This window comes from Siniperca chuatsi, linkage group LG12, assembly GCF_020085105.1.
Source record: "Siniperca chuatsi isolate FFG_IHB_CAS linkage group LG12, ASM2008510v1, whole genome shotgun sequence".
Lineage (NCBI taxonomy): Eukaryota > Metazoa > Chordata > Actinopteri > Centrarchiformes > Sinipercidae > Siniperca > Siniperca chuatsi.
This window is the reverse complement of record NC_058053.1, coordinates 29,329,852-29,341,968: the sequence shown is the minus strand read 5'-3', so window position 1 is coordinate 29,341,968 and position 12,117 is coordinate 29,329,852. Positions and strand designations below refer to the sequence as shown.

At 42.6% G+C, this 12,117-nt stretch overlaps 1 protein-coding gene across 1 annotated transcript in view; it reads left to right on the top strand.

The window, feature by feature from the left end:
- The window catches only part of LOC122885285 (titin-like), a 208,217-nt gene that overhangs the window by 19,352 nt on the left and 176,748 nt on the right, over positions 1 to 12,117 (top strand). Inside the window, exons 11-28 of the mRNA XM_044216151.1 lie at positions 436 to 696; positions 1,484 to 1,546; positions 1,646 to 1,904; positions 2,102 to 2,168; positions 2,382 to 2,591; positions 3,744 to 3,886; positions 4,092 to 4,237; positions 4,971 to 5,198; positions 5,333 to 5,574; positions 5,652 to 5,884; positions 5,973 to 6,137; positions 6,258 to 6,426; positions 6,826 to 8,522; positions 8,607 to 8,885; positions 9,468 to 9,734; positions 10,225 to 10,497; positions 10,589 to 10,852; positions 11,745 to 12,005. Of these exons, the coding sequence (XP_044072086.1) occupies positions 436 to 696; positions 1,484 to 1,546; positions 1,646 to 1,904; positions 2,102 to 2,168; positions 2,382 to 2,591; positions 3,744 to 3,886; positions 4,092 to 4,237; positions 4,971 to 5,198; positions 5,333 to 5,574; positions 5,652 to 5,884; positions 5,973 to 6,137; positions 6,258 to 6,426; positions 6,826 to 8,522; positions 8,607 to 8,885; positions 9,468 to 9,734; positions 10,225 to 10,497; positions 10,589 to 10,852; positions 11,745 to 12,005 (5,227 nt within the window). The remainder of the gene's footprint in view (positions 1 to 435; positions 697 to 1,483; positions 1,547 to 1,645; positions 1,905 to 2,101; positions 2,169 to 2,381; positions 2,592 to 3,743; positions 3,887 to 4,091; positions 4,238 to 4,970; positions 5,199 to 5,332; positions 5,575 to 5,651; positions 5,885 to 5,972; positions 6,138 to 6,257; positions 6,427 to 6,825; positions 8,523 to 8,606; positions 8,886 to 9,467; positions 9,735 to 10,224; positions 10,498 to 10,588; positions 10,853 to 11,744; positions 12,006 to 12,117) is intronic.

Genomic DNA, 12,117 nt, shown 5'->3' with positions numbered 1-12,117 from the left:
ATGATCCATGCAGAAGACATGGAAAAAAAGAAACACACCTGCTGTGACTAGTTACTGTTCCCAAGCTGTGATTGGACTGTTGCTGTTTGAGGAGAGGGGTTTAGCGAACGGTCATTTAGTTATTTACAGCTTGCCTGAAATGCAAACTTGTTGTGAACTGTAGTATAGAAGTGATAAAATAATGTATTTAAAATAACAAAATGAATCCACCTTTAACCTTGTTTTTCTTCACCCCCTTAATCAATAAACACACTCCAGCACCCACTTATTAATCTGGCTTTATTTAAAATTCTCTACATTTTATTCTGTTGTAGCTTTAATAACACTAACGTTCCATAGATCCTCCCTGTGCTGTGGTTTAACACAAACTTTTAAAACAAACCAACATATTTTATTGCTGATGGTGTGGCTGTTCCTCCTCTTTGGGTCGGTCAGGTTTCCATCGCCGGCTCAGCTATTGCCACTCTGCAGAAAGAGTTGTCCTCATCCTCTGCCACCGCTAGAAAGATCATCAAGCCTGTCAAGTCTCCCAGTCCATCTCGTAGAGTGGGGGAGACCAGAGAGACACCGGAGCCCATCCCTCCACCGTTCAAAGACTTCACTGAGAAATATCAGAGTCATTTTGGCACGGAGTTACAGACGGGGGTGGTGTACTCAGGGGGCATTGAGAGAATATATGAGGACTGGGGAGCCCAGGTTTGTAATCTAGTTTAGTGGGCTGGATCTGAACAGGACAAGAAAACCTGATGAGTAAATGAAGGTTAGAGTAGTTTCTATATTACAAACCAGCAATAAAGAATCACTTTTTGTCTGTCCAAGACTTTGGTCCGGAGCAAGATATCTCAACAACTACTGGCCAGAATATCATGAAATTTGCTGTGCATACTCATGGTTGCCAGAAGATGATCCATCTGATCTTTCTTCTAGTCCCACCAAGTGGCCAAAATATCCACTTTTTTACACAATCAATATCAAATCTAAGGAGCAGAATTTTTCTACTCCCCAGAGTTTAAACCCTTTTGATTTTAATCGCCCTTTGGATTATAGCACCACACAAAACTTTACATTTTTATCCCCTCTACTATCCCCACTACTAAGTTTAAATAAGAAATATGTTGTGTTTTCATGAGATATAAAGAACACTGCAACCTTTAGGAGCCGCTCCTAGACCCTTAGTTTAGTTTGTTAGAAGTCCGGTTTTCTTGATTTCTGTGAAAGTCCAGGATTTAATATCCTTCTAATAAAAACTTTAACATGCTCATCGATGCTATTGACAACCTCATTCTCACCTCTTAAGCCCATCCAGCCACCCCTCCATCTTTGTGTGCTTTGTCATCTTTTCTTCATATGTTGGATGTGAACAGCAAGTTCAAAGTCTTGTCCTATGTGTGTTTGCTATAGCATGTCAATGTCATGGATTTTAGAAATAGGTGCATTTTTTGTTAAATTGTAGTGTTCTGACCAATCCGTGATTATACGACAGGTGGTGGAGGCAGCAGCTGTACCTTCTGTAGGCGATGGCGTGGTCCCGCCCACACTGATGTCTGTAAGTGGCTTAGTTCTCTTCAAAAAAATACATATAAAATATATTCATGCACCTTTGGGAAATTGACATTTTCTGACAAGTGTTGTGTTTTCTCTGCAGGGCTTGAAGAACACAAATGTGATAGAGGGCGAGTCGGTGACCCTGGAGTGCCAGATCAGCGGTCACCCCACACCTGTCATCATGTGGTTCAGAGAGGACTACAAGATTGAGAGCTCCATTGATTTCCAGATTAGCTACGAGAACGGATACGCCCAGCTGGTGATCCGTGAGGCATTCGCTGAAGACAGCGGGCGCTTCACCTGCACCGCCACAAACGAGGCGGGAACCGTCAGCACCTCCTGCTACCTGCTCGTCCAGGGTCAGTGCAAACAGTAAAACAGGAGAAAAATCATCAATAAACAAAACATCAATTGGTTTGCATCATAGCCCTCAAATAGGACATTTTCAGTGTCCCTCTGAATATGCAATTACTTTTTACTTACTTTATATTTTATCCTTCGCTTAACCTACACATCGTGACTCCTGCTTGAGACTAACCCTGTCTTTCTCCTCCAGTGTCCGAGGACATCGAGAGCAGAGAGGAGATTGCTGTCATCACCAAACGTGTTGAAACTGAGAAACTGTGAGTCAATCAAAGCTCCTTTAAAGTTTGCTAAAAGATAAACCAATATAGTGCAGGTTGATAAACATAGTCTACCTGGTCAACATTGATCAAAATGTAACTTAAGAAAAGATTCTTCAGGTTCTTTATTTTTAAATTGTTGAAGTGCCAGCTGAAGATAGCTAGCGCTGCAGCTCAGTCCTAGTTATCCTAAAAAGAGATTTGTATTTCTAGTGTAACCGAAGAAGCCAAAGAGGAGACCATGTCTCAGGTGAGCGCAGCCGAGTCAGATACTGCTGCTGCCGCTCCCTTCTTCATCAAGAATCCGACCATCCAGAAGCTGGTGGAAGGAGGAAGTGTCGTGTTTGAATGCCAGGTCGGAGGAAGCCCCAAACCACACATCATCTGGAAGAAGAGCGGCATACCGCTCACTACCGGATACAGGTATGTAACATCTCAAAATCTACTCATCTACTACTAGGTCTGTGGGTCAGTCATCACAAACTTATTATAAACCCACAGAACATTTTTCAGATTTTTAGTGGAAACCTCAATGATTCTAAATATTAGGTTGAATTTTGGGGAAATGTACTGAAAATTATGCAGATGGACATCTATATTGTGCAGCCTTGAAAACATAAAGTCTTGCGTTTGAATATTAAACTCAGTGTAGACATCATATCAAACAAAATAATACAGAATATATATTTTACTGCAAGTGTGGAACAAGATGATTTTAACCTTAAAGCTTCTTATAGGGAAATAAAAGGGAACATTAAAGTGAAAACTCTTATTTCCTACATGATCCCAAGATGTTAAGAAACCAACACGGACAAAAACATACAACATCTTTGGAGCATACTGGTGGCCTAGGGGCATAGGATGGCAATCATGTACTGTGCTTCATTGTCCCTGGTTTGTCTCCAATAATCTGATATCACCAAGGAAAGGCTACTAAGCCTACTAAGACAGAAATCTGGGAAACAATGGTGAACGTCCAATGGAAACACTAAAAACCTGTCATTAAGGTTTCCCAACACAGTACAAATTGTTAAGTCTGAACAGTGGAAATATCCCTTATTATTCTTATAATTTATATTGTTGGTTCTTTCCTTCCTCTTCTTCCATTTCTTGGACCTGCTTGGTAAATAGAGCTGTGCTGATTTTCAATCATCGACTGAACACATTTTTATGGGGTGATGATCAGTTCATTGCCTTTGTTGCATGTCATCCATCATTTCTCACCACTCCAGCTTGCACCAAAGATGACCTGAGATCTAAAAGCACTTGTGACCACCAGCATAAAATAAAAGGATCATCTGAGTGTTTGTTGTAGCACCATCATCTTGGCAAATTTCCAAAATCTACCAAAAAATTTACCAAGAATTGTCCTGATCCCATTACCTTTTCTCTTGAGCCATCCTCAGGACAAACATAACATTTTTATCTCCATTTCTGTCAAGACTGTAAGAATAGATAATTCATCTAAATGATGTTTGTTTAGATTGTGTCTGTAATGAACACTGCAGTCTCTAGGGGGCATGAGTCATCAGTGAATCACCTTTAACATGCTCTTTCCCCTCCGTAATCCATCAGATATAAAGTTGCCTACAAGAAGGACACTGGAGAATGCAAGCTGGAGATCTCCATGACCTTCGCTGATGATGCCGGAGAATACTCTGTCTTTGCCAAGAATCAGCTCGGAGAGGTCTCAGCCTCCGCCAGTCTGCTGGAGGAAGGTACGTAAACATCTGCAGCAATAAAATCTACCTTGATAATGAAGTAAGACAGGAAAGCAAAGAAGAAAAGAGATCAGACTGGGAGATGTCTACAAGGACTTCAGAATAAGATTTGCAAAGACCTGGTTCTTCTCTGATGTCAGTTCAGTCAATAAAATAAGATGTTTTAGGTCACGTAACATTAAATACTTTGTTTTGTTAACAGAGGAATATGAAGCCTACATGAAGAAACAGGAAGCAACCTTTAAGACTGAAGTGACAGCCGTGGTGCAGGAGCCTGAAGTGGGAGACATTCCCCCCGTTGCCTTTACGACAATGGAGCAGATGACCACCACCATTATCTCTGGACAGGTAGATGCATCATTAGCCAAGGTTGGAGGTTGTCTTGTAGCGGGTTTGGACAATGTGAGTATGTCATGGGAACCTGGAACTTTACATATCTATACGGCCAGATTATCCCACTAGGGGACCTTGGGGCAAACTTGACAGCCCTTACTACCACCACTACCTCTTTGAATGCTGTGTATGCATCCTTTCACCTTCAATTGAACAAATGTTCAAGGATATTTAGTTTTTGACACAGCGTCCTTCTATGGGACCTTTTGATTAGGTAATACAGGACCTTTTTAAAAGTTAGTCATTTTTCATTTTGTCATTGATTTCAGTTGATATTGTAATTTAGTGGTGCACAAATCATACAAATAGTAGTCCCATGCCTTATGGGACCCCTGAGAATCTGGGGACCAGGGAGAGTTGCCCGCTTTGCCTTGTTGGCATTCCAGCCTTGCTAGAATCTTTCAGATATCTGCTATCACCAAGGAAAGGCTGCACTGCTAAGTAGAAAGACATGGGAAACAATGGAAAAAGTCAAATATTCTTTCAGAACATGTGATGTGATCAGGGTTGAGTTGTTAGTCCAAACAGAGGAAATATCCCAATTATTCCTATGATTTGCCAATATTTTGATAATCAACCAACAGTGATTGGATGATTATTGATAGACAGCCACAGCTAAAACAATGAAATTACTGTCAAGAGCGCTTGAGTACCTGTTAAAACTTGTAACATCTCATCTCCTCTGCAGGAATTCCATATTTCTGCCATTGAGCAAAGGATCATCCAGGAGATTGAACTCCGCATTATGAAGATTACCTACAAAGAGATAGTGACAGAGGACGGTGAACTGATGGTGACCGCTGCCCCCACCGAGGCTGTGCAGCCCACCTTTGACACCCTTGTTAAAAACTACAGGATCATGGATGGAATGGGCGTCACTTTCCACTGCAAGATGGCTGGAATGCCACTCCCCAAGGTACTGAAATTTTAAGAAATAGGTTTCCGTTACATAAACTGTCTAAAGCTAAAATGAAAAGCTCATGTGAAAATTGTAAAACAGACAGGTTTGTATCCAAAGTGGTCTTACAATGACATTTTGTCTTTTACCAGATTGCTTGGTTCAAAGATGGCCAGCGTATCAGGCCCAGTGACCATTACCAGATGGAAGTTCTTCAGGATGGACGAGCCAGCCTGCGTTTGCCTGTGGTTCTGCCAGAGGATGAGGGCGTGTACACCGCCTTTGCCACCAACATGAAAGGAAATGCCGTCAGCTCTGGAAAGCTCTACGTGGAGCCGTTCGGAGCTGGAACACCTCAGAGATACACACCGCAGCCAGCAGTGCAGAGGATCAGGTAAGGTCTTACTCAAAGGACTGAAAAATAATTCTAAGGTGCAGAACTGGGTATTGACGACTCTGCTTCTTACTCAGGTCAACATCTCCTCGTTCTCTGAGCCGCTCTCCTGGCCGTTCTTCCAGCCGTTCACCCGGACACTCTCCTGCTCGCCGGCTTGATGAGACAGACGAGGCTCAGCTGGAAAGACTCTACAAGCCTGTGTTTGTCATGAAGCCTTCCTCATGTAAATGCTCTGAGGGGCAAACTGCCAGGTTCGACCTGAAGGTCGTTGGCAGACCGATGCCTGACACATACTGGTTCCACAATGGTGAGTAAAAAATAGATCTTCATTGTAATTTTCTTGAATACGATTTGTTGGCCTTACAATAATCACAATCCATACATCTCCTCCTCAGGACAACAAGTGGTTAGCGACTACACCCACAAAATAGTGGTTAAAGAGGATGGTACTCAGTCCCTGATCATTGTCCCGGCCTTGCCGCAGGACTCTGGAGAGTGGACAGTCGTTGCTCAGAACAGAGCTGGACGGTCATCCATCTCTATCACTCTCACTGTTGATGGTAAGACTGCATCTCGTCTTGAACATTCTATGAACACTGTTTGAGCTTATTTGAAGAGGATACTTGTGAACATTTAATGACTTTAAGGTTTCTTGATGATGTATTTTCTTTCTTTTTCAGCTAAAGAAACCTTGGTGCGTCCCCAGTTCACTGAGAAGCTAAAGAACATCAGTGTAAAGCAGGGCACTCTGGTTGAACTGGCTGTCAAAGCCATTGGAAATCCCCTGCCTGATATTGTCTGGCTGAAAAACAGTGACATTATCACACCACACAAGCACCCAAACATCAGGTATGTTTATAATAGCTGTATTATCAGTATTTATAAATTGGCTCTCTGTCACCGAAACTGAGTTGACAGTAAACCCACAGCACCATTGGAGTTATTTTGTATTTATATTTAGCGACAACAGATGTTCTGATCTCTATATGGCCAAATAAGCGAGCTTGCTGCCACTACACAATCACAAAAAATATTATGAAATATTTTGAACTTTAATTTTATATTGAAGTAAGTAATTTAGTACTAAAGTAGTACCTAAAGCTCTATTTGACTGCGTTTTTATAAGAATTGCCAATATTTGAATTTGTCAGATCGGTTACAAATTATTCGTCAAACCAACTGTAATTTTTCATTGTAGTAAAAACCCAAATGTTGAAGATATTCTAATATGATAAATCCATTCACCAGGGTTGAAGGAACCAGAGGAGAGGCAAAATTCCAGATTCCCTCAGCAGCTGGCTCAGACAGCGCCTGGTACACAGCTACAGCCATCAACAAGGCTGGCAGAGACACCACACGCTGCAGAGTCAATGTAGAGGTGGACTATGTTGAACCTGAACCAGAGAGGAAGCTCATTATTCCCAAAGGAACCTACAAAGCCAAGGAAATTGCCCCTCCAGAGTTGGAGCCCCTTCATCTGCGATATGGTCAAGAGCAGTGGGAGGAGGGTGACCTTTATGACAAAGAGAAGCAGCAGAAACCACAGTTCAAGAAGAAGCTGACCTCTGTCCGCATGAAGCGTTTTGGTCCAGCTCATTTTGAATGCAGACTGACCCCTATTGGTGACCCCACGATGGCAGTGGAGTGGCTGCATGACGGAAAACCCCTGGAAGCTGCTAACAGGTTACGCATGGTCAATGAATTTGGCTACTGCAGTCTTGACTATGAAGTTTCTTATGCTAGAGATAGCGGTGTCATCACCTGCAGAGCCACCAACAAGTATGGAGCTGACCAGACCTCGGCCACCCTGGTCGTCAAGGATGAGAAGGGTCTTGTTGAGGAAACACAGCTTCCTGAAGGCAGGAAGGGAGCACACCGGATCGATGAGATGGAACGCCTGGCTCATGAAGGAGGACCCTACGGAGTCACTGCTGAAGAAGAAACTGAGAAAATGAAACCTGATATTGTCCTTCTTCCTGAACCAGTCAGAGTTATGGAGGGCGACACAGCCCGATTCCGCTGCAGAGTGACAGGTTACCCAGCACCCAAGGTTAACTGGTACCTCAACGGACAACTTATACGCAAAAGCAAGAGATACAGACTTCGGTATGATGGTATTTACTATCTAGAGATCACCGAAATAAAATCCTATGATTCAGGAGAGGTCAAACTGGTGGCCAACAACAACCTGGGCTCAGCTGAACACACCGTGAAGCTGGAGATTCAGCAGAAAGAGGACTTCAGAACTCATCTGCGCCGTGCCCCGGAGGTTAAGGCAGCTGAAGCCGCTCCCGAACCTGGAAAAACATCATTTGAGGTGGTGAAGGCTGAGAAACCCACAGAGGACTCTCAGCTGAAAGAGGTGGTCAAGCTCAAGAAGGCCCAGAGAATTGTCCACGAAAAAGCCACAGAGGAGTCAGAGGAGCTGAGGGGCAAGTTCAAGCGCAGGACAGAGGAAGGCTATTATGAGTCCATCACCGCAGTGGAGCTCAAGTCACGTAAGAGGGATGAGTCCTATGAGGATCTGCTGAAGAAAACAAAGGAGGACCTGCTTCACCGGGCCAAGGAGAAGGAGGAGGCTGAGAAGAAGAAGGAGGAGGAGCGTCGCACGGTTACAGCTAAACCTCTAAAACCAGAAAGGGTCAAGCTCTCAGCCAGCATGGAAGCTCCTAAGATCCTGGAACGTATTACCAGCCAGACAGTCGCACAGGGTGATGAAGTCAAGTTCAAAGTCAGAGTTGTTGGCAGACCAGAACCTGTGTGCCAGTGGTTCAAGAACGGTGTTCAGCTGGAGAAGTCTGACCGTATTTACTGGTACTGGCCTGAGGATCATGTGTGTGAACTAGTGATCAAAAATGTCAGACCAGAGGATTCTGCTAGTGTCATGGTTAAAGCTTCGAACACTGCTGGAGAGACTTCTAGCCATGCTTTCCTGTTGGTGCAAGGTAACACAACTCTGGATTTACATGTAACTCTAACTGCATTTAAATTGTGTAGTTTCTAACAAAGGTTTTGTTGTCGTTTTTCAGCAAAGCAAGTCATCACCTTCACACAGAAGCTGGAGGACATCAACGCAAAGGAGAAGGACACCATGGCTACCTTCGAGTGTGAAACAAATGAGCCTTTTGTCAAGGTCAAATGGCTGAAGAATAACGTGGAGATCTTCTCCGGAGACAAATATAGGATGCACTCCGACAGAAAGGTTCACTTCCTGTCTGTGCTGATGATTGACATGAGGGATGACGCAGAATTCACCTGTGTGGTTGTAGACGATGACGTCAGGACAAGTGCCAAACTCATTGTTGAAGGTGGGTTGGCTAATGACTGGCTACAGTCAAGGAGGACAATACCTAAACATGAATCAATTTCTGTAGAGATGATGGACAAATATGTGCATATGATATATAGTCTTTTAGTCGTATCTTTTACACTCTGAGGTTCACTCACATAAAAGCTTAAAAGCAAACTTAATTTCAGCCACAGTTAAAAAAATTTCTTGTGTTGTTGGGTAGGAACAACTTTTGAATGTAGACACAATTTAGATACCTTAAATCTGTAAATCTGGCAAATTACCTGAGGTTTATGAAGCACACCATGCTTTAATCTGCAAAGGGCAGATGACTTTTTTGTTTTTTCACAGCAAGCCAAACATTATGAAAGAGATACAGCATTGATACCTAATTACCAGATGCAGAGAAAATGTTAAGGCGATAAAACTTGATCTGCTCCCTGATGTCTTTGCTAAGGTGTGCACAAGATAGTTTGTTGTATCGGAAGACAAATACTATTGAACTGGCAATACAAAACAACAATAATGTGTCCAATTGTATCATGGACTTTTCACTAAAACTGTAGTTATTGACGTACCATTTGTATTTTGTAATAAACAGGGGCCCCACTGGAGATCCTGAAGCAGCTGGAGAGCACAGAGGTGCCTGAGACGTACTCTGGAGAGTTTGAGTGTGTCGTGTCTCGTGAGGATGCTGAAGGCAGCTGGTTCTTTGGAGAAAAGCTGCTCTCTCCCAGCAGTAAATACGTCATGTCCTCCCGCCGTGGAAGACACACCCTGTCTGTCAAAGATGTGAAGAAGGAAGATCAGGGAAAATATACCTTCAAAGTGGGCGAGTTCAAGACAAGTGCCTCACTGAAGATGAAATGTGAGTTATTTAAGTAACTATAAGTTTTGTACTTTTGTAGTAAATTTGGAGCTGTAGCTTGGTCAAAGCCTGTCAATCCATCCAAAAATGTCTTCCAAAAAAAACATTTTGACAACTTCCGGTCAGATTCACGTGAAATTTGGTATTGGAGTACATGATCCCCAGAGATTTTGTGACCTTCTTAATTTTCCCGTAGGATCACCCTCTGGCCAAAATTCCCAACAAGCATATCACCATGAAATTTACTGAGAACATTCCTGTTTCCCAGAGGATGAACCCTTTAGATTGTGGACATTTCGTGGGCTTTCTTGTAACACCACAAGTTACCTCATAGTCTAAAGGCTGTAAAAATAGTAAAATCTTTATTATGTTGTTTGTTCCATCCACTAATTTCATATATTGTAAAGAATGCTGTAGCCTCGAGAAAGCACTACTCTGACTTTTATTCTGGTCGTATCCAGTACCTAACATGTTTGTCTTGTTGTTTCAGTGCGTCCAGTGACCCTGATGCAGCCTCTGACTGACCTAACTGTCTGCGAGGGCGACATCGCTCAGCTGGAGGTCAAGTTCTCCCAGGAGAATGTTGAAGGAACCTGGATGAAGAATGGGCAGCCAGTCACGGCCTCAAACCGTGTGCACATTGTTATTGACAGACAGATCCACAAACTTCTGATTGAAGACACAAACAAGGACGACTTTGGAATGTACTCATTTGTGGTTCCCGATCAGGCAATCTCAACCTCTGCAAAGCTGGTCATTCAGAGTAAGACACCTTAGATACATGTCATTTTTCTAAAGGATTTAATATTCCAAAATAAAATGTTACAAACAAAAGATTTTATCTCATGTTGCAGCAATTGGCGTCTTGATCCCACTGAAGGACACTAATGCCATTGAGGGCACCAAGGCTGTCCTGGAGACCAAGATTTCCGCTCAGGATGTCAGCTCAGTCAAATGGTACCACAACGACAAACTGCTGTTACCCAGTGACCGAATCCAGATGGTGGCAAAGGGAGCCAAGCAGCGTCTGGTCTTCAACAGGACCTACGCCTCCGATGAAGGACAGTACAAACTGGTGGTTGGCCGAGCCGACACCAGCTGCAAATTTTCTGTTCAGAGTAAGTTTTACGAGGAAAGCTTGAGTGAGGTTTAAGCATATGTTGACTTAAAAAGACCATAAGTCGACAACAGGACTGTTACTTTAGTATACTTAGTTTAGTACTTAGTTTTGTATAATTTTTACACAGATGATAGTTATGTTATCAGTAGATGAGTAAATCAACAGAATCATGCATCCCTTGTTTCAATAAATTTTAGGTATAATAATCAAATAATCTGTATTTGTCAAGGGAAATTGTGTTCTAACACCCCAATACAAAGTCCGTAACAGGAGAACTCATCCTTGTCCTGACTTAAAGCTTCAAAGACAGATTTTCTGTCACATTCAAAACACATCAAAGCAAAATATTTCACACAGTGAGAGAGATTTGTTTACATTGGTGCCAAATTTAAGGAAAAGGTAATTGAAAGTCCTAACTGTAAAACACAACAAAACTGATTGTGCAGCTTTAGATTCACTCTTGAAACCAGGAGAGGAAATGAGATCTTGGTATTTTCTGGGAATTCTCAGCAAAATCTATTTTTTTCTTGGAAAAAATACCTGCAGGAAGTGTGATATATTCCCGGGTATTAAAACATTTCAAATCACTGGATAACCTTAATCCCTACGTCAAATGGTTTACATGGAGCCCAAAGAATAGAGTCTACGTGGCTGGAATAATACATGAAAGGCATGTGGTGCCAGTTATTAAACCTTTCAGTAAGGGGAACTTCCATACAGGCCCAGTAAAGAGAAATGAGGCCATATTCTTGGAAATGACATGAAAATGACACATACCCATTATCCATGCCACATGCCCATAACCCATTTCGTCCTACCTGGACAGTTAGTATGAAAGACGACTAGTTGATCATTAATTAACTGATCTAATTCTTGTGCCATCTCAACAGCTGTCCAGATCGTGAAACCGATGAAGGACAAGGAGTGCTCTGAGTCTGAGAACGTCACATTTGAAGTCGAGGTTTCTCACCCAGGCATTGACGCCTTCTGGACCTTCAAGAGGCAGCCGCTCAAAGCCGGCAGCAAATACAAGATGGAGTCCATCAACAAGCGGCACACTCTGACTGTAATGAACGCAATGAAGGATGAAGAGGGCGAGTACATGTTCGCCGCTGGTGAGAAGATGTGCAGTGCTTCACTCACCGTAACAGGTAAACTGAGCTAAGTTTTTTAAATTGAGTTTTAACAAGATCATTCAGCAATCTCAGAGATGGTTTCTATCACAAGTTAACACATTGTAGTGTTGACTGGACTAAGCATTAA